This window comes from Tiliqua scincoides, chromosome 3 (genome assembly GCF_035046505.1).
Source record: "Tiliqua scincoides isolate rTilSci1 chromosome 3, rTilSci1.hap2, whole genome shotgun sequence".
NCBI classification, from domain to species: domain Eukaryota; kingdom Metazoa; phylum Chordata; class Lepidosauria; order Squamata; family Scincidae; genus Tiliqua; species Tiliqua scincoides.
In genome coordinates, this window is record NC_089823.1 from 232,842,909 (window position 1) to 232,864,392 (window position 21,484).

The 21,484-nt window shown below is 45.0% G+C and overlaps 1 protein-coding gene across 1 annotated transcript in view; it reads left to right on the forward strand.

The window, feature by feature from the left end:
* The window catches only part of LOC136646006 (guanine nucleotide exchange factor DBS-like), a 221,996-nt gene that overhangs the window by 158,162 nt on the left and 42,350 nt on the right, over positions 1-21,484 (forward strand). The window contains exons 20-24 of the mRNA XM_066622524.1: positions 680-772; positions 16,031-16,156; positions 16,665-16,886; positions 18,526-18,618; positions 19,624-19,702. Of these exons, the coding sequence (XP_066478621.1) occupies positions 680-772; positions 16,031-16,156; positions 16,665-16,886; positions 18,526-18,618; positions 19,624-19,702 (613 nt within the window). The remainder of the gene's footprint in view (positions 1-679; positions 773-16,030; positions 16,157-16,664; positions 16,887-18,525; positions 18,619-19,623; positions 19,703-21,484) is intronic.

A 21,484-nucleotide genomic window follows, 5' to 3' on the forward strand; every position in this document is an offset into this window, starting at 1 on the left:
TTGTGGGCAGAGGGAGTGTCTTGCTGGTTTTTTCCTAAGAGCAGTGTGGTCAGTCTTGCACTTGTGCAGTACAGCAAGGGACTGCTAAACCAGCCCTGACCTTGTAAAGATCACAACGAATTATAGGTGTGTGAGGAAGAAAACTGCATCCCTTTGGTGATGCCCGATAGATGCCTGTGACGTCCAGGCAGCAGATTTTCATATGGGAATCACAAGAACAATGGATGTGTTCAGAGGGGGGAAAACAGCTGCTATTATTTCCTGGCAAGAACATATTGTGGCTTGGGTGCTGCCAACGCTGTTTCCCCACCATAGGGGTGCTAGCCTGAGGCTTGAGGTGTACTTGTTACTAATTTGCTGTGAGGAATGGTGCTAAAGCGGACTGAGCGGCCAGTATTGACGAGATTGCAGGAGAGGCTAATGTAGAAATAAATCAAATTTATAGTTCTGCTTCAAAGGCCCAGGAACATATTTGAACTGTATTATTGCATTAGGGAACACCCTTTCTAAACTGTCAGAGGTTACCTTTGTTTGTGGATCTGAAAGGATATTTGCCTTGTGAAAGCAACCAGCCTTTGAGCTTCAAAAATGATATTGATTCTGTTCTTTGTGTTCCTGTGGTAGTCATTTTGGAGAGTATTAACTTTTCTTTTCCCCCTTTCCCTTTTGTCTTTTCCAGGAATGTCAGCGGAAATTGGACCATAAACTCTCACTAGATGCCTATCTTTTGAAGCCAGTCCAGAGGATCACCAAGTACCAGTTGCTTTTAAAGGTAACTGAATCCTTTTGTGGGTCCCCAGTGAGTTTTGCTGGACTTAGTTTAGTGTAAGAAGAGGTACCATATTCAAGCTTGCTGGAAGATCCAGCCCCATCACCCCAGCTATGCAGTGCCTGTTCTTCAAGGATGAAGGAAAACCTTTTGCATATATTCAAAGCAACTGTCCTCAGCATACACAGAAGATAAAATATGACACAGCAAGGATTTTAACTCATACCTGCCCACACGTCCTACAGGCAGCACCCACAGGCATAGATTTAATTAAACAAGCAACACCACAGCAGTTTAGAATGTTTTGAGTAATCCCAGTTACATTTGACATTGTATCAAGTCTTTGCTAAGTAGGCAAGCAGAAACATGAATGTTAATCTAGATTTATAAAGAAACCTCCCCTGGTTATCTGTGCGGTAGATAAAATGGCCTCTAGATCCTAACTTCTGTGTCATAAATTCTAATGCTGAGAAACTAGCAGATTCAGATTGCGCTGTGAATCAGGTGCATTGGTACATTGCGCATGACATTCACAAACTACTCACAGATTGTGATGCAAGAGTTGCCCTGGCCTGATTCAGACTGTGCCAAGGCGAAACATAAAAGATTGGAGCCTGATTTGAATCGGGCCCAGATTGGCTCATTAAAGCTTGACACTAGTCTAGATCAGACTGAGTTGCCACCAACTTGTACTACCTTTCTCCTCTCCCACATTCCCTTCTCAGGCATAGTGCAGGGAGAAGGGACTGTGCAACAGAGCAATAGAGCTTGTAGCAACCTAAGCCTCAGGCTGAAGTCCTGAGAAGTGTCACAAATGTGTGTCAGGCCTATGGTGACAGCTATGCCCGCTCCTTTCCACCAATTTGAAAAAGATGGGATGGCATCCAAAAAAGGCCCATTCCAGCTCAACCTCAGATTTCAGGGGGTTCTGGATCCAGAACTTGAATCAGGGGTTCAAGTCTAGCCTGAGGAGTTAATGGCCTTGTATGTACACTAAGAGCCTGGTTTCTCACTTTGCTGCCTGGTCTGTAGATAGAGCACCAGTTTTGCCTGCTGCACGTCCGGTTCCAGCTTGAGCCACAGACTTCAGAGATTCCAAGCTGGAGATCATATCATCCACCATAAAGAACTTAACCAGGAAGTTCATTTCTGTTTGTTATAAACCTGTTCTGATTGTATGTTAAAGAAAGGGAAAGCAGCTCCTTGAGCAACAAACATGCAGGACACAAATGAGATCTGGATAGAAAATGCAATTAAGAATTTATTAAAAAACAATAAAAAAAAATCTTTGGCTTAGACAAGATGCACTTTGCGCTTTGGAAATGCTAATGCTATACAGTGATGCATAAAATATATCAGACATAACTTTGACATAGATTGTACGTTATCCAATTGGACAGTTGCCTCTCAAGTGCTGCTGTCAAAGCTGAAATTAAAATCTGTGCCAGGCACATTTTGAGTCCATGGTCTTCATCAGAGGCTTAGATAGTACATTATATATACATCAATGACACTGGACAAATATTGTACCTTCCATACACTTAAACGCTACAAAATATCATAAATCTATAAACCTTTTCCGGTAACCCCTGCTACCTGAACCCCATTGCAAATTCATGAATCCATCATGGACCTTTCTGGATTATTTATTTATTTTCCACATTTTTGTACTGCCCTTCCTCCAAAGAGCTCAGGGTGGTGTACACAGCTGCTCCCCTCCATTTGTTCTCACAACAACCCTGTGAGGTAGGTGAGGCTGAGCGAAAGTGACTGGCCCAAGGTCACCCAGGAAGCTTCGTGGCTGAGGGGGGATTTGAACCTGGATCTTCCAGATCTAAGACCACCTCCCAAACCACTCCACCACCCTGGATCTCGGGATAAGGATAAGTCTCAAGGATAAGTTATTCCTTGAAGGATATCACTGGCTCAGGATCAAGGAGACTCATAAGGAAAGTGGAGACTTTCCCCAGGACAAGGGAACAAAAGTTCCCTTATGCTGAGGGACCCTTGAGGCCCTTCCCACCCTAGGCTGCAGCTCCATTGCTGTACTGCATGCGGGGGTGGGGGAATTAGGTAGCTTTGGGTTGTTAAAGGACTGTTCCTCCAGAAGATGGTACTGAGAACAACTGATGCAGCCCTACCTAGAGGTTGTCACACATTGGCTTAAGTACCTGTGAATAACCTCCCGGCTGTCATTAATGCCGTATTGCAGGATCCTCACAATCTTTTATAAAGGGGTTTGTTTCCTTAGATTATGGAAGAGCCAGACAACAATGTACAGGTAACTTGGAAAGTGCTGGAACAAAGAGTGTAACTTCTCAGTCCAGTTCTCTCCTTTTACAGGGTTCAGAGGAGTCAAAAATTATCCTTTTCCTATTGGCTCCTCCAACAGTGGGAATCTTGGCCCACAAAGGGTGCAGTCCTAACCCCTTATGTCAGTGCTTTCCAACACTGGCATAGTGCTGCCAGCGGGACATGTGCTGCATCCTGCAGTTGGGTGTCACTCACGGAGGCCTCCTCAAAGTAAGGGAAGGTTTGTTCCCTTACCTCGGAGCTACATTGCCCTTATGTCAGTGCTGGAAAGCACTGCTGGAAAGCACTGACATAAGGGGTTAGGATTGCGCCCTAAGTGTTACAAGCATAGCTCTGTTTCCATCTGTGTAATGTTGGTGGGTATGGTTTTTATTTTTGCTGAATCTATTAAAGCAGATTAAGGTTAAGATTAAGCGTGGTCGGTCTGTGGAACTCCTTGCCACAGGATGTGGTGCTGGCGTCTAGCCTAGACGCCTTTAAAAGGGGATTGGACGAGTTTCTGGAGGAAAAATCCATTATGGGGTACAAGCCATGATGTGTATGCGCAACCTCCTGATTTTAGGAATGGGTTAAGTCAGAATGCCAGATGTAGGGGAGAGCACCAGGATGAGGTCTCTTGTTATCTGGTGTGCTCCCTGGGGCATTTGGTGGGCCGCTGTGAGATACAGGAAGCTGGACTAGATGGGCCTATGGCCTGATCCAGTGGGGCTGTTCTTATGTTCTTATGTTCTTATAAGGTTGCTGCCACTCTGGAATTCTTCCTTCCATGTGTCCAATATAGCATTAAACTGTGCAACCAGCAGCACAAAAAACATTGTCTATACACAGACCCAGTATTGTATTGTATTGGCAACCTTCAGTCTCGAAAGACTATGGTAACGCGCTCTGAAAGGTGGTTCTGGCACAGCATCTAGTCACAGACCCAGACGGGGTGGTGTTTTGGGGAGAATTCACCCAGTATCACTGTTAGGAGGGAAGGAGTGGGAAGGCATCTCCCAAAACAGAAGAGAAATTCCCTATTGGAGGCAGTTTCACATTACTGTCATGTTTTAGGAGTGATGATCACTTTCCTTCCCCATCCACATGGATTCACAGCTGTTAGAATAAGGGTTATTCCTGAAGCGTGGTTTGCAGGTCACCAGTGGTTTGCAGGTCTGAATCTCTCATCACTGCATCATGACATGTGGACGCAACTTGGGTTTCAAGCTTTACTAACAGTCATGTTAAATTTTATGGGTTTTCTATCTACTGGTGATTTTAAAAATACCAGTAAACAAATGTAGGATTAGATGCCAGACTAGTAAGATGTTTCCAACAGGACCAGTAAAGCTATTGGGATGTAGTCAGGTTAGACCAGTTCTGCAAACATCAGTTTTTGGTGGACCAGGATGTTGGAATGGATTTGAAACAACTTGGGAACCATCAGAGCAGGAATGGGGAGGGGAGAGTATATATACTGTGCAGGAAGTACTGGTATTTTGAGGTGATGGGATGTGAATATTTGGCATCTATAGGCTGAACCCAGTGCTCCCCTGGGCCACCATGCTGGCACTTTCCTATCCGTGGCAATTGGTCACAAGATAGCTCGTCCTTTAAAAACTGATTTGTTGGGGCAGTCTAAAATGGTTTTATTTTTTCGTGAATTTCAATGTTATCCTCAACCAAAAAAAAACACACAAAAACTGCTAAAAGTGGTTTTATGTATTTTTATTCCAAATCAACATTTTAATCAATTTTAAAGCATTTTAAGTGCAATCACTGCCATATAGGTGGTATATATGTGTTTAATGCCTGTGTCTGTCAGCAGACATAGGGTTAGGAGAAGACAGCAGAGCTGTGTGTAGAGTTTGGGGCTTAGAAATACTGTCAGAAGCACTCAGAATGGTTCACAGACGCTCTGCGGTCACTTGAATAGATAAATTTCAGTGTTATTTAGTTAATCAAACAGGATATCAAGTTTTATCATTTTATAAGCCCAATTTTGCATTATTTCATGATATTTCATTTCTGCAATTTTAGACTGGCCCTGCTGGTTGGTCCTTGCTGACCCTGGGCTGTTACAGATTCCCCCAGGGCTGTTACGCCATTTGTATTGTGGGAATGTACTCCTGAATTTCTGTGTCCTTTACTGCTCCCGCTGAAGCCTTTGGTTCTTGATCTCCATCTGCCTCTCAATTTTGATTCCCATTTTATCACTGGTATTTTGATAAAATAGTATTTTGTGTGCATTCTGCATTAACAAACTTGGTTGGAGCCAGCCAAAATCTTTGCACCATACCTGAGCCTGGAAGTCAGATGGTACATGTATATACCTTGTCTCCATTACTGTTTGCTTTTTGAATGAAAAGCAGCTGTGGAAAGCTGCCTGTTTGAAAGGAGGAGCAGTTAATGTGCACTTAATTCTTCCTCCTCCTGACATTTGTCTACCAAAAATCAACCAGTGAATATGCACTGAATTTTTTTTTTTTTGGGGGGGGTGTGATTTCCTTTCCATCCTTTATTGAAAACATATTGTTATTCCATCCATTAGGAGTTGAAAGGTGGGATATTAATAGTTTAATAATTTTTTAGCAAAAGTTTTTGGGACTTGTATTTGTGAGAAACCAATCCTTGTCCACTATGGGCACAATCCTAACCAACTTTCCAGCACTGCTGTGCCAATGTGGTACGCACTGCATCCTGCAGTGGGGAAGTAGTCAAGAGGGCCTCCTCAAGCTAAGGACATGTTTGTTGCCTTACCTTGGGGGCTGCATTTCGACTAAGTCAGTGCTGGAAAGTTGTTAGGATTGCAGCCTATATTATGTAACTGCAACCCTAGATTGACTTGCATGCTTAGTTGCGATAAGAAAATATTCTTCCTACCCATCCCACACAAGTATCTTTTCCTGTTTATTAAAGATGGCGCAATTTGTAATGATGTTCTCTCTTAACAGTTCATTGAGGTTTTATATCTTGACTTCTTTTGATTAGGTTTAGTTGTTTTGTACACCTGAAAAAGGAATAAATAAGCAGTGTTCCTCTGTTGGGGTGGTGAGGTAGAGGTTCCAGTTGGGTGGGTATCTATGGAATTCTCTTGGAGCAGAATACCTGCAGAAAGAATTCTGAGAAGACAAGTGTTAACACATTAACTTGCCATACATGTAGTGAGGGACAAGAAATTGTGCAAGTGCTCACTTTGTGTGCCAATTGCTCTTTCATTGTGTTTCCGATCACCCAAATTACCCTTTGAGGGACCAGCGAGGAATAGCTCTGTGCTGTGTGTTTACTCAGTGTGTAGTTGGTCTGTGGAACTCCTTGCCACAGGATGTGGTGATGGCATCTGGCCTAGACGCCTTTAAAAGGGGATTGGACAAATTTCTGGAAGACATATCCATTATGGGTTACAAGCCATGATGTGTATGTGCAACCTCCTGATTTTAGAAATGGGCTATGTCAGAATGCCAGATGCAAGGGAGGGCACCAGGATGCAGGTCTGTTGTTGTCTTGTGTGCTCCCTGAGGCATTTAGTGGGTCGCTGTGAGCTACAGGAAGCTGGAATAGATGGGCCTATAGCCTGATCTAGCAGAGCCGTTCTTATGTTCTCATCTGAGCTGTAGTCTCCCTGGGAGGCATTTATATACTGGAGTCAATGTGCTGTGGTTGGCTGTCAAAGGTAACCTGTATCCTATGTTCCTTTGTAGGAAAGTGGGAGGCACAGGGGAGTAGTGGGAGATGAGATGTTCTGGAGGTTTTCCCTTCCCCCCTGTTCCCTATGGGGTTAGTTCTTCCTATGCCAGCTCTGTCAACACAGTTTTCTGGCATTGAGGGCATGTCTATGGGACACTTAGGATATGGCTACATGGTCCCCTCCTCGTCGCACCGTCATCCCTTCCACTTTATGCCCTGATATCCTCCCCATTTTGTCCTCCCTATTGGTAAAGGTGTGCTGGCATCCAAGCTACATTGGTGTGGCATTTTTTTCAGCATAGCGCTAGCAGCCATGGTGTGGGGCAGATGCAAGGGAGTGCCCAGATGCAAGGGAGGGCACCAGGATGAGGTCTCTTGTTATCAGGTGTGCTCCCTGGGGCACTTGGTGGGCCGCTGTGAGATACAGGAAGCTGGACTAGATGGGCCTATGGCCTGATCCAGTGGGGCTGTTCTTATGTTCTTATGGCAGTCCAGTCCTAAGCTCCCTGGTGCTGCCGGGTGCAGCAGCACCAAAATGGCTACTGCTGCATCCAGGGAGGTCAGCAGACTTGAGAAGCCCCATGTCACGCCTTGTAGCCAGTGGCATCACTAGGATTCACCCGGTGCGGGAGGCCTGCGCGTCACCCCATGCAGTGGATGGCGCAACGCCCCAGGTGGTGGGCGGGGTGATGTATCATCACCCCACCCCCACTGGTTTTTTGGCTGTACCTTTTGTTAGAACACAGATATTTCAATGTGGTTTGTTTCATTGCATTCTGCATGAAATTACGCATTGACTGATATATAACATGATGGGATTATTCCTCCAAACTCTGATTTTAGTAATTTTGAAAACTTGTAGAGTCTCACTCTCACCCCCCGTGTCAACTTACTAACACCTTATTGCAGCAGTTCTCAAACTTTTAGCACTGGGACCCACTTTTTAGAATGAAAGTCTGTCCAGGACCCATTGGAAGTGATGTCATGGCCAGAAGTGACATCATCAAGCAAATTAAAATAAATAATTAAATTAAAATAAAAGAAATAATTAAATAAGGGGGAGCCAGTCCTGTTCCACCAAGTGAATCAAGTGGTCAATGGGGCTTACTCCTAGGAAAGTGTGGGTAGGACTGCAGCCTGTGAGCCCAAGCCTATGCATGTCTACTCTGAAGTAAGTCCCATAGTGGTCAGTGGAGCTTACTCTGTAGTTTGCCTGCAATAACCCCCCCCAAAAGAAGAATCAGTGAAATTTCCAGCCCTCCCCAGTGCCCAGTTTAAAGTTCTTTTATTTCAAGCACATCAATACAAAGACCCACCTGGCTTTGCAAGTGCAAAATAGAAAACTTTCCCCTTACCAGTTCAAGCCACTTTTTCACCCTTTTTAGTGGGGGGGGAGGCTGCCTTCTGGAGCATTTGTTGCACTCCAGCTCCTTTGGATCGGGACCCTTCTGGTGGCCTCACATTCCCCTTTGCCTGGCCTGACCACAAGCCAAGGCACGTCTACCTACTCATGAGTAAACGCGACCATGTGGTTGAGGTGGACAGGTCGATGAAAGTGTCGACCCAATGTGCGGCGGCAGTGAAGAAGGCCAATTCTATGCTTGGGATCATTAGGAAGGGTATTGAGAACAAAACGGCTAGTATTATAATGCCGTTGTACAAATCTATGGTAAGGCCACACCTGGAGTATCGTGTCCAGTTCTGGTCGCCGCATCTCAAAAAAGACATAGTGGAAATGGAAAAGGTGCAAAAGAGAGCGACTAAGATGATTACGGGGCTGGGGCACCTTCCTTATGAGGAAAGGCTATGGCGTTTGGGCCTCTTCAGCCTAGAAAAGAGACGCCTGAGGGGGGACATGATTGAGACATACAAAATTATGCAGGGGATGGACAGAGTGGATAGGGAGATGCTTTTTACACTCTCACATAATACCAGAACCAGGGGACATCCACTAAAATTGAGTGTTGGGCGGGTTAGGACAGACAAAAGAAAATATTTCTGTACTCAGCGTGTGGTCGGTCTGTGGAACTCCTTGCCACAGGATATGGTGATGGCGTCTAGCCTAGACGCCTTTAAAAGGGGATTGGACAAGTTTCTGGAGGAAAAATCCATTATGGGGTACAAGCCATCATGTGTATGCGCAACCTCCTGATTTTAGAAATGGGTTATGTCAGAATGCCAGATGCAAGGGAGGGCACCAGGATGAGGTCTCTTGTTATCTGGTGTGCTCCCTGGGGCATTTGGTGGGCTGCTGTGAGATACAGGAAGCTGGACTAGATGGGCCTATGGCCTGATCCAGTTGGGCTGTTCTTATGTTCTTATGTTCTTAAGAGTTTGCTTTCCATAGAGCTCCATAGACTGCAGCTGGGAGGGAGGGAGGAACTTCCTTCTCAGGTGTTTTGGGGGCTGCATTCATTGGATGAGGAACATTGTGACCTTGTTGGAGTCCTCTCATCCTGCCCTTTCCGACGGACTATGGCAAGTACACCTACTCGTGAGTAAACATATAGGCTCACTTTCACTTTCCATAGGGCTCCATGCATTTTTTCTTTCCAGTTTTTTGGCTATAACTTTTGAACGAAAGGAGCTATTTCAATTTGGTTTTTTGCACTGCATTCGCTGGACATTCAGCATCCAATAGCGAGTCGTGGCCGCTTTCTATGCTCCATTCCTTCTCCATGGAGGCTAGGAGACTCCAGAAGAGAAGGAACAGGATGCATGAAGCCACCAGCACTCCTCCTCTGGGGAGAGCACAGAAGTGACTGAGCGGTGCAAGGCAGTCACTTCTGGGAGGAGAAGGAACTGGGTGTACTTCCTTCGGAAAGAACTACGAGGTGTACGAAGTTGCATCCTCTGTAAATAGGGTGGAACCTGGGGGCGGGCATGCACCCCCGCAAAATGGAGCACCCCTCCATTATGTGCCCCTCAGGCTCCACCCTAGTCATGGCTCAGTTCAGATGTACATTGCTTTTGAATAGGAAGATTCTTGGGTCATGTTCTAGGATCAAGCGCATCTCTTGAATCTTTGTTTTTGTATTTTAAATTCTTAATTATGCTCCAGCCAATGCATATCAAAGCCATAAGCAAGAGACAAACATTTACAGTGTCTTAGAAGAGGTGATAGAATAATGAAAAGCAGCCTTCTATATGATTCACTATGATTACTAAATTATACAGTGACGGTAGGAGAGATCATTGCATCTCATTGGGCAGCTACTGACTGCCTTAAGCTGGGCAGTCCCTAGCTAGTAAGGTGCTGCCTCACCACAGTCCGTTAACCTCATGGGGTGCATGGGGCTTAGGGTGAAAACTGACAAGCGGATCGACAACTCTGCACCATGCAACAGAAAACAGAAAACTCCTGCCCTAAAGCTGGGCACCTGGAACGTAAAGACAATGACACCTGGCTTCTCTGACAACCTGCAAGAAATAGACAACGCACGCAAAACAGCTGCCATCGACATGGACCTGAGCAGACTGCAGATGGACATGGTCGCCCTTCAAGAAAGTCCAAAGTCCAGCTGAAATGTCTGTGTGACTTTCTCTTTGCTGACGATGCAGCTGTCACCGCCCACTCTGCCAAAGATCTCCAGCAGCTCATGAATCGTTTTAGCAAGGCCTGACAAGACTTTGGACTGATGATCAGCCTGAAGAAAACACAGGTCATGGTTCAGGATGTGGACTCACCTCCCTGCATTATAATCTCTGCACATGAACTGGAGGTTGTCCATGACTTTGTGTACCTTGGCTCAACTGTCTCCAACACTCTTTCTCTTGATACCGAGCTAAACAAACGCATTGGTAAAGCAGCCACCACGTTTTCCAGACTCACAAAGAGAGTCTGGTCCAACAAGAAGCTATCGGAACATACCAAGGTCTAGGTCTACAGAACTTGCGTCCTGAGTACACTTCTGTACTGCAGCGAGTCATGGACTCTTCGCACACGACAGGAGAGGAAGCTGAACGCTTTCCACATGCGCTGCCTCCAACGCATCCTCAGCATCACCTGACAGGACAAAGTTCCAAACAACACAGTCCTGGAATCCCTAGCATGTATGAACTGCTGAAACAGAGACGCCTGCATTGGCTTGGTCATGTTAGAATGGATGATGGCTGGATCCCAAAGGATCCTCTATGGATCCTCTATGGAGAACTCGTGCAGGGAAAGCGCCCTACAGGTAGACCACAGCTGCGATACAAGGACATCTGCAAGAGGGATCTGAAGGCCTTAGGAGTGGACCTCAACAGGTGGGAAACCCTGGCCTCTGAGCATCCCGCTTGGAGGCAGGCTGTGCAGTATGGCCTTTCCCAGTTTGAAGAGACACTTGGCCAACAGTCTGAGGCAAAGAGGCAAAGAAGGAAGGCCCATAGCCAGGGAGACAGGCCAGGGACAGACTGCACTTGCTCCCAGTGTGGAAGGGATTGTCACTCCCCAATCGGCCTTTTCAGCCACACTAAACGCTGTTCCAGAACCACCATTCAGAGCAAGATACCATAGTCTTTTGAGACTGAAGGTTGCCAACAGCTGGTGGTGTGTCAATAGTCTCAATAACTTTGATGTGTTAAAAAAATTACCATCTATATACAGTATATTTTGTTTCTTTTAGAGAAATCCCTTATCTTCTATGGTCCTATACATGCTTAAGTGGGAGAAAGCCTCATTTAACACAGTAGGACTCTTCTGCATAGGATTGCACTGCTAAGGTTTTTTCACTAGAATTAGCTGCTAAGCATTGCTCATCTAGAGTGGCATAGTTAGAGGGTGCGAAGTGGTAAGTTTTGCAGGGAGCCTCATCACAGCATGCAAGCAGCCCCACTCCCTCCACTTTGAAACCATTCTGGGTGGGGAAAGCATATGCTAGAATGGCGGCATATGCTAAAATGGCTCCAAAGGGGAGGGGGAGGGGTCCCTTGCACGCTGCGGTGAGGCTCCCTGCAAAACTTAGTGCTTTGCACCCCTCTGGCTACCCCACCGCTCATCTACATCCAGGTCTCAGCCAACTTCAGTGAGTGCTAGGGATCTGTTTACACAAAACTTTCCAGGATACCTCTGTGCTATTTTTGAATAATGTAACTGGCACAAGTCCATATTGGGGTCTTCCAGGATGCAAGCTTACCTGCTACTAAGAGTTCATTATCTCTTTTTTCCCACTGAAAACAATTGTAATACAAATCATATGAACTAAACTTTCTATCCTGAATGGAAATGTACAATAAATGCAGATTAAGGACCATACCACGTCATGTCATGTTGTTCTCACTTATTCAGACCTATCATTTAATCATTAACCAGTAAAACATGTCAGATGCTGAACTGAAAGATAGTACTTGCACGTGTAAGTTTTCCTGCACGTACTCTTTGTTCCAATATGTCAGGAATTTGCTCCCAAAATATTAGCAAAATATGCATACACTCTACATTGTCATTTCTTACTTTAATTAATGCATTCAATTTCCACATGATCATCATCCTTTCGGTTTCCCTGAGCTATCCCTCTCTTGTAGGAATTTCATTGATGTCCAGCACTTTGCAAGCAGTAACATAGCTGTGGCTAATAAACCGTTCACTAAATCAATGTTTTCTTTACCAGCAGATATCCTTAACTTATGCGCAGCACAATTGTGTGTATGTCTACTTAGAAGTAGCCCAATTCAGTTCAATAGCACTTACTTCTACAAAGGTGAATAGGATTGTAGCCTTACAGCACAATCATATGCATAGTTAACCAGAAGTAAAACCTACTGAATTCAATGAAATGGGCACCCAATTCTATCCTTTACGGTGCCCAGAGGAGGAGTGGTGCCAAAATGGCGACCACTTTATCCCATGGGTGCCAGGAAGCCACTGGAGGTCTCCTCAGGAGAAGGGAACTTTTGTTCCCTTCCCCTGAGGAATGCCTCAGGTCCCACAATGGGGTGTCTCACATCTGCATTGGCTATTTTGCCAGCTCAGATGAGGGAACCTCCGTGTTGGGCTTTTTCGCCAGGCGAGGAGTATAGGATCTGGTGGAGTATGCCAATCCCAACCCCTTCCTGGGTCAGGTCCTCCCCCACCCTCCCCTCCCCTGCCCCAGAACACCTGCCCCTGCTCCAAAAGACTGCACCACCACCCTGAGCTCTTATCTTCCTCTGGGTGGCTTCCTTCTGGTGCTTGTCCCAGCACTGAGAGGTGCTGGCTCCTTCCCCCGGGAGTGTTGTAAATGTGCTTTTCAGCATGTTTATGATACCCAGTTTATGATATGATGTTTATGATACTGGAGCTCAGCGCCAGTGCTGTGTCTCATTAGGACTGAGTCCTTAATCCCAAGAAAGAAAGTATAGTATTACAGTCTTGTAATGTAGCCTCTGGTGTAGGTTAATTTCATGAAGTGCTATCAATGGTCCATACAAATTTCATCCAAATTCACATCCTTGCATAAAAATCAGTCTCCACCCTATTTTTTGCCTATTGTTCACATGAACAATTTGAAATTTTCTATCACATCATGGGCTTCTGAGTCATCCAGATATAGCCATTGTTCTTTTATCATTTGGTTGACCTTCTCTTTCTTCCCCAATTAGCAGCTAAACAAAGGATTAGACCATGAGCTCACCTGATTTCCAGGAGCAGGAAATGTCAGTGGCTCAGATAACTCCGTATCCATCTCACTGGTACAACTAATTTATCATCTGCAGGTTATAAAAAGTGAGGTCATCATGTCCATTTACACATTTGCCTGAGTCCTTGATTGAGAGCATCTGATGCTTCAAGGAGATCTCTCCTGCCCATCTTGTGCAAGAAGGCAAGGGCCAAGGTCCTGGAATAGCATGAACATGTAGGATAAAGAAACTGCCCAGAGAGGTCACATCAGGCTTTATTTTATTTGCTGCTTGCATTTTAACATCCTTCCATCAATTCTGCCACTGCTTTCCCAAAAAAACTGCAGAAGGTGGAAATCCATCTGACCCCTGTGTCCCCAGCTTGCTCCTTCCTTGTGTGGTCTCTTTTAACAAACAGAAAGTGCGGGATATGCCAGGAGTCAAGTCCTGCACCTCCTGTTTTGTTTAAAGAGGCCGTTCAAGGAAGGAGCAGTGTGAGGGGGTAGGGGACTGCTGTTTTTCCAATCACTCCCGGCGCATTTTTAGCAAGTGGGAAGTTGATTGGAGCAGCTCTGCCCCTGGTGGGCTGGAGGAAGTCAATGGCAGACTCGAGATCAAAGGCATCCTGAGTGTTTGCTACTCCCCACAACTTCTCACTCAATGTGGGTCACATAGCCCATGTCATGCACAGGCCAGACATGTCCTTATCAACCATTTACCCCTCTTATCTTTTCCCCTTATCAGTACCTTTTTCATCATTGCATTTTCTTCTTTATTGCTTTTGATATCATTTGCAGCCTGTAGCTTTATTGTTTTAACTGCTTGATCTCTGTTTACTTTGGCAAGAGCAGGTTGCAACATCTCTCAGACCAGCTGTTCTGCTACTGTTTGAATTTAAGGATGCTCACCGTTAACTGAGATTTTCTCAGGATGGTCTCCTATCTGGACTCTCTAGCTTTGGGTGGTTGTAGTAAGAGTGACCTTTTCCCACTTCATGCCCAATTTACTCAGTCAGAAGGGCAGTGGTATAGCTACAAGGGGGGGCAGCATGGTAAATTCTTCAAGCACTGCAATGTGCTGTGTAACCTGCCTTCCCACTCACCATCAAAGCCATTCTGTGCAGTTGCAGGAGCACTTGCACGTTCCCATCACTGCTCAGAATGACTCCAATGGCACCCTTCCTGTAGCTACACCATTGCAGAAAGGTGAAGTGGTGAGTAGGTAGGTAAGTGCTGGTCATTAACTTCTAGATGCTGCTTCTGTCTTGTTCTCTGCGAATCCTTACAACGCTTTTCAATAGGAGCCAGTAGCTATGCATCAGTTTAATTCTTGCTGGAGTATTAAACTGCACACTGAGCCACCTATGTTCATGCCAAAGGTCTGGGCCCCTGATCTGAGGATTCTCAGGTAACCTTCTCCTGCATCTCCATGCCTCCTCCCATTACCGTAAAATGACATATAAACCCAAGGACTTGCTTGTCAAGCAGGGGTATGTCTTCACTTCCCTGGGACAACTTACTGATGAGATAGATCTATGAACAGCACGGGAGCTACGTCTCCAACTTCCTGACCCCCATTTGTGGTGCCATTCTCCTTAAGGCAAGGTTCGTGCAAAAGTGTGCGCTGGCCTGGGCTGTAGAAGTCCAGAAAATGGTGAACCTATCTTCTGGGCCATTTATTCCAAGTGACACCTGCAGTGTTTTCAACACCCTTTGTATAAACACCCAACTATTCATACGGTGCCAGAAAAAAAATATGCAAGAATAATTTTTAAACTGCGTGTGCTTTCTGTGATGTTTTAAGTACATGGGAAATGGAGACCTATGAGTTTTAAGCATAGCATGAGACAACAGACGGCTAAGGCAATGCGCTCTGCCTCAACAGCCACCGTTTCCAATATTTTGCAGATGAAAACAGGAGTGTGCTGCTTGTGACACTCCTATGCCAAGGTCCACAATGCAAGTCCTGCCATCTCACATGACAGAAAGGTTTTCACCACCTGCTGTATGCTTTTGCTTGTTTACTGTAGAATAGTCTGTTATCTGCTGATTGAAAACTTGCGAGGCCAACGCTTCTTTTGGTAAAATATATTAGAAAAAAACCATTGTTCAATACTGTATTACCAACAATTCAACAGACCTTCAGCAACTGCTGTGTGTGAATTAGAGGACTATGCAGGCCATAATACTGCAGGGCCAGACCAGTAGCATAGCTAGAGGGGGCTCAAAGTACTAAGTTTTGCAGGCGCCTGGATGCACCGTGCAAGGGGCCCCTCCACTTCCCCTTTGGAGCAGCAGGAGCAAAATGTTAGCCTCCGTTTTTCTCTTGCCTGGGCTGACCAGGCATCCTCTTTTTCCAGGACATGTCCTCTTTTGTAGCCTCATGTACTGGAAAAGAACTGAAATATCCTCCTTTTCCCCGTGAACAGGCAGCGCATGGCTTTCTTGTAATTAATAATACTATAATATTACATTTAAAACTGTATTACATATAATTTATATTATATAAATATAAACATAGCCCCTCCTTACTCTTGTAATATCCCTGATTCTTACCATATATTACTATGGTGGAATTTACCATCGGACATAACAAAATAAAATACTTATAAGACAAATTTCCATCATTTCTACACAAGGCATAAATGCAGGTCTTCTGATTCATAATTCACATCTTATGTCCATTTAAAAAAACAAAAAACAGGAGATGTTGAAATGCAGCAAGAATTCAGAAGGCACTGCTGAACTCGAAGAAGCTCTTGCCACAGTGCTGGACATCATCAAGTCAGCCAATGACTCCATGCACCAGATTGCGATTACAGGCTATGAGGTATGTGTTTAGCCAATCACATAGCATTCTACTTTGGTCAAAGTGCTTTGGGCACCTAGAAGACAACAGCATCTCAGATCAGTGCAATGTTCGCATTTGCTGGTTGGCAAAACAGTAAGAGGAATCAGTTACTGTCAAAAGTGCAACTCTGAAAATTGACAAAAAAATTGACAAGAGCCAGTAACCACCTAAGGAGAAAAAAAATCACTTTTCAATATAAGCACTAAGGAAAGAATTGCAATTAAAATTAATGCGATCAGTGCTGGTACTGTGAGCCAGCCACGTTAGGTAGTGCTAACCTCTGACTGCTTTGTACCAATGCCGGTGATAGTGCCCAGTGCATCATCATGAGGGGTATGGGGGCATTGTGGGGAGTCCAATGCAGGACTTTATCCCCAGGGCCCCCAAATAACTGATGTTGACACTGAATGAGATGTAACTGAAGTATAATGGGGTCAGTAAGGGCTAGGACTTTGCTTTTATTTGTTTCTCTTTTTTCTTTCTCTAGGGAGATGTTCATGAGCTTGGTAAATTGCTGCTACAAGGCTCCTTCCATGTTTGGACAGATCACAAGAAGGGACACAATAAAGTTAAAGATTTGGCCAGGTTCAAGCCAATGCAAAGGCATCTCTTTCTTTATGCGAAAATTCTGCTTTTCTGCAAGAAGCGGGAAGAAAATACCGATAGTCATGAAAAATCTCCTTCATACAGCTTTAAAAACTCTTTAAAGGTAAGTGTCTTGTTGTAGTTGAAGAAAAGAGACATAGAAATCCATAGACTACCAAGAATCTTAAAGCAGATGCAAAATATTTCACAGCAAAATTGAATAAGTGTATATTCATTTCATAAGGGCAATGCAGCTCTGAGGTAAGGGAACGAACATTCCCTTACTTTGAGGAGGCCTCCATGAGTGACACCCAACTGCAGGATTCAGCACACGTGCCATTGGCACTGCTATGCCAGTGCTGGAAAGTTACTTTGGCCCCAATCCTGTCCATAACAGCTTCCCCCAGTGCACATGCACCCAAAAGGTGCATGCAGCATTCTGTGGTGGTGGGGTGATCAGATAGCTTGAAGGAGGAAAGTACAAACATTTTGTACTTAAAATCCTGGCCCAAGTGCCAATGGGTCTCCTTTGCCACCTATTTTGGTGGTGGCGTATGTCCGGGGAGAGAAAAGGGGCAAAGAGATTTGAAAGGGAGGGGATAAGATCCGGCATGTGACATTGATGAGAGTGAAGATGATAAGAATTAAATGAAACACACACAATGAATACAATATCTATGAAAACTAAACTCACGTTAAAACCAGTAAATAATTACAGAATTGGTAAGAGTTGCAAATGGAAAAGTTCTGTCGTCCTGGATCCCTAACAGATATAGTCATCTCACATCCAGTTCCCAGACCAGGAGCATTGATGCCTACAATGGGCAGATCACATGCTCTGAGTGTATGTGGTTTAAATTCAATTTCTGTTGTTGCTAGTTCAAAGGGTTTCAGGATTCAAAATTGAGTGAATGCAATCGAGGAAGAATTTGCTGGGGGAAGGAGCTGGAACTGGCTGTGACTCCTTGTCTGGTGTATGCCGCTTTGAGACCCTGGCCAGTTTTTGCCACACGGAGTGGACAGTGCTGGGCTAGATGGATCTGACTCCATAGAAAACAGCTTCTTATATACAGACTTCCACCAATCCTTGCGAAAACAGGATTGCAGTGGGTACTTCTGAATGTGCAGCAGTTTTCATCCCCCTTGCCCAAACTTTAGGTATTATGGTTGAGAGACTGCTAGGAAGCAGGAAATCACCACAGGTCTCCAGCCCTCTTCACGCGCACTGCCTGTTCAACTGCCTGCTTCTTGAGCAGCTTCCTAACAATTGCACACAATTCCTCCTGTCTCATGGGCCTATATGAACATTTTCTTGAATCCAAACTGACCCTTCACTATCCTGACGAAACCTGTGTTGTTTGTGAATGTTTCATAGCATCACAGCAGCTGAGTCAATGACAAGGATTGCATGATTGGGACATGGTGGGATTGGGAACATATGGTTACTAGAGCAACAAGCATGTGTGTCATAAGAACATAAGAACATAAGAACAGCCCCACTGGATCAGGCCATAGGCCCATCTAGTCCAGCTTCCTCTATCTCACAGCGGCCCACCAAATGCCCCAGGGAGCACACCAGATAACAAGAGACCTCATCCTGGTGCCCTCCCTTGCGTCTGGCATTCTGACAGATGGGTTGAGGCTTTATAAAAGCGGTCTGTGTTGTAGTGGATTTATGTGTTCTATGAAGTGAACTAAAAGAAGTGGGATACATTGTGAAGAAGACATAATATCATATTTACATTAACCCTCTTTTTTAACAGATGAGCACTGTTGGGATAACTGAAAATGTCAAAGGCGATAACAAGAAATTTGAGATTTGGTACAATGGCAGAGAAGAAGTATATATTATCCAGGTACTTATAGACCCCTATTTTTTACATTCCTGCTGGCTTACTTCTTTTTTCCTTTTGGAATCTATAAATTAAAAATGTATTTAATTATGTGTATGTTACTGTACTGAGTTGTGAAAGGGAGACTCCATGAAAAATTGTGCTTTGCTTGTCCCTGTCTTGGGGTAAATTTTATTTATTACACTTATGTGCTGCCTTCTTCCAAGGAGTTCATGGCAGAAGACATACTTCTCCCCATCACAGCAGTCCTTTGAGGTGGGTTAATCTGACAGTTAGTGACTGGCCTCAGGTCAACCAGTGACCATCATAGTACAGTGGGGATGACTTTCCAGTTATAGTCCAACATGCTGACCATTATATCACGCTGCCTCAGTGCATAGGGGTGTGAGCTGGGAGCTAAGAAGTTCCTGGTTCAACAATTGCCTAAGCCACCAACTTGCTTGATGGCCAAACAATTATCTTTTCAGAATAGAACTACATGTTGACACCCCTGGCAGCACTTCTTATCTCAGGGGGAGTGTTGGGAGGGAATGATTTACATTGGAGAGGCAGCAGGTGGAAAGAGGAAGTGCTTAGTCCTTCCCCCACCTGCCACTCCCCTTCCCCAACTCTGAGCCTAGCTGCTCAGATCTGGGATTCCACATTTGAGATGTAGAAGTTAATATTTATACTCCATTTCTTGACTGCTTCACAGACATTGTGATGCATGCACCTTTATCTACTTGCAGGAGATAGTGTGTGTGTGTGCGTGCGTGCGTGCGTGTGTGCGCGCACGTGTGTTTTCTTCTGTTGCTAGGCAAGCTGTGCTTTTCTTTGCCTTTGTTCCTTGTCTGACAACAAACATACTTTGCTCAGGATCCAGCAGGAGAGAATGAAATCTACAGTGCAATAGGCTCATGAAACAGGCTATAAGGCAGCAAAAATAATTCCACATGGACATCTGAATGTTCAGGGTGACTCCCTGGATCTCTGCCTGATTTGCAATTTGCATCCACACTGTTTTTACAGGCTGCTTCTGTGGAGCTGAAAAACACCTGGGTTTCCGAAATTAGGAGAGTCCTGACGGGACAACTGGAAGCTTGCAGAGGTAGGACGCTGCAGGAGGAACTGGTGCGCATTAGTAAATTACAGCCGTTTCCCCCATCCCCATTTTGCTAACCACTGATTACAGTAGTTCTGAATCCATGTGTCACAAGAGAACTGGCTAAACGCACAAACAGCCCAGTCCTACCTAACCCCTCCCTGCCACTGTAGCTGCACCACCAGAGCATACACTACATCCTGCAGGAGCAGGCAGTCCCAGAAGTCTTTTACAGAAAAAGGAACACTTGTTCCCTTGTGCAGGGAACAAACCTCTACTGCCCCAATGGGTCTGCTCAGACGTACGGTGGCAATTTTGGATGCAGGAAGGTGGACTGAGGCCAGGAAGGGGGATAGGAGTTCTGATGCTAAGTGGAACTGATAACTAGTAATTTTGGCTGACTGAGGGAAGGGCTACAGCTCTGTGGGGCAGCAGCAGTTCTGAAATTGCCAAATGTTTCTGCTGCAATGCAGACACCGGATGCAACCTCAAGCAGTTCAAAAGTGGGAAATCATGTCAATCTATTGTATGTTCTCACCCTTCCCAAAAGGCGGAACTCTATGCCAGACCTTGTGTGTTGTTGGAAAGGTTTGTGCAATAAACGAGTAGATTTGATCTCCTAAATTGTACAAGCAAGCAGTAGCACCTGCCAGCAAAAGAGAAGTCTTTTTGCTGTGAGTGGCTTGTCTGTCATGCCTGCAAGGCCTTGGCTGAGGGATGGCGCATAGGCCTACCATGTAGACCCCAGGTAGGGTAAAGAAGATCCTGAGAAGTTGCTGCCAGTCCAAGTTGACCTGGATGGACCACAGGTTTGACTTGAGGTGGGGCTCCTTGTTGCTCTCCTCTGCCTGTGCAGCCCCACGGGGCAGGCATCCCTTGTAAGGAAAGTGAAATGTATGGTGTCCTGGAGCTTCCAAACCGGGGGGCCAGGCAAGTGTGCTCATCCTTCCTTTAGGCTTTCTGTACAGGTGGTACAGCAGTGGCTGGATTTCTGTCCTTATCAAGCTGTGAAAGTCCATGCCAGGTTCGCATTATTGCACACCATATTCATTGGGGTGGGAAGCTGTGGAAATAAAAAGAAAAAAAATTAAGATTGGCAGGTAGCTAGATAACAAATGGCTTCCCTCCCTTCCCTTAGCGGGAATCTTTTTCCTTGGAAGAATCTTTTTCCTTTCCTTTTCCTCCTGTGTCTTTCCTCTGAGTCAGAAACACAACATATGTAGCTATGTTTATCACTCTCCCTGCTTGCCAGGCCAGGCTCCCTCTATCAAATCTCTGCCTCTCTCTCTCACACACACATGCATACACAGCTGTTAAAACAAACCTTTGTAATTTATGACCCACCAAATCAAATCTGGTCATCTGCTGCCACCCGCCATTGGGACCCACCAGTGAATTCTGAATGTTTTTATTTATTGGTTTTATTTCTCACGTTTTTATACCGCCCTTCCTCCAAGGAGCTCAGGGTGGCGTAAAAGCTTATTATTTCACAGAGGCAGATTGCAACAGCAAAACAACAGCCATTCCAACATAATAGCATTTATTAGTACCCTGTCCCTCTCTATACATGAACTCCCAGAGGGGTAGCAGCTTGACCGAGAACACATCCACAGATCTCCAAATCCTGTACCATATGAAGGTAATCACTTACAGGCCTTCATAATTAAATGTCTGCAGTATGCTATCAAGAAGGACATCCTCAAATGAGCATGAGACAAAAATTACCTGTTTTGAGGTAAAGTCAACAATCGGGTGATGCTATGCCATGATTATTCCAAGGATGATGTG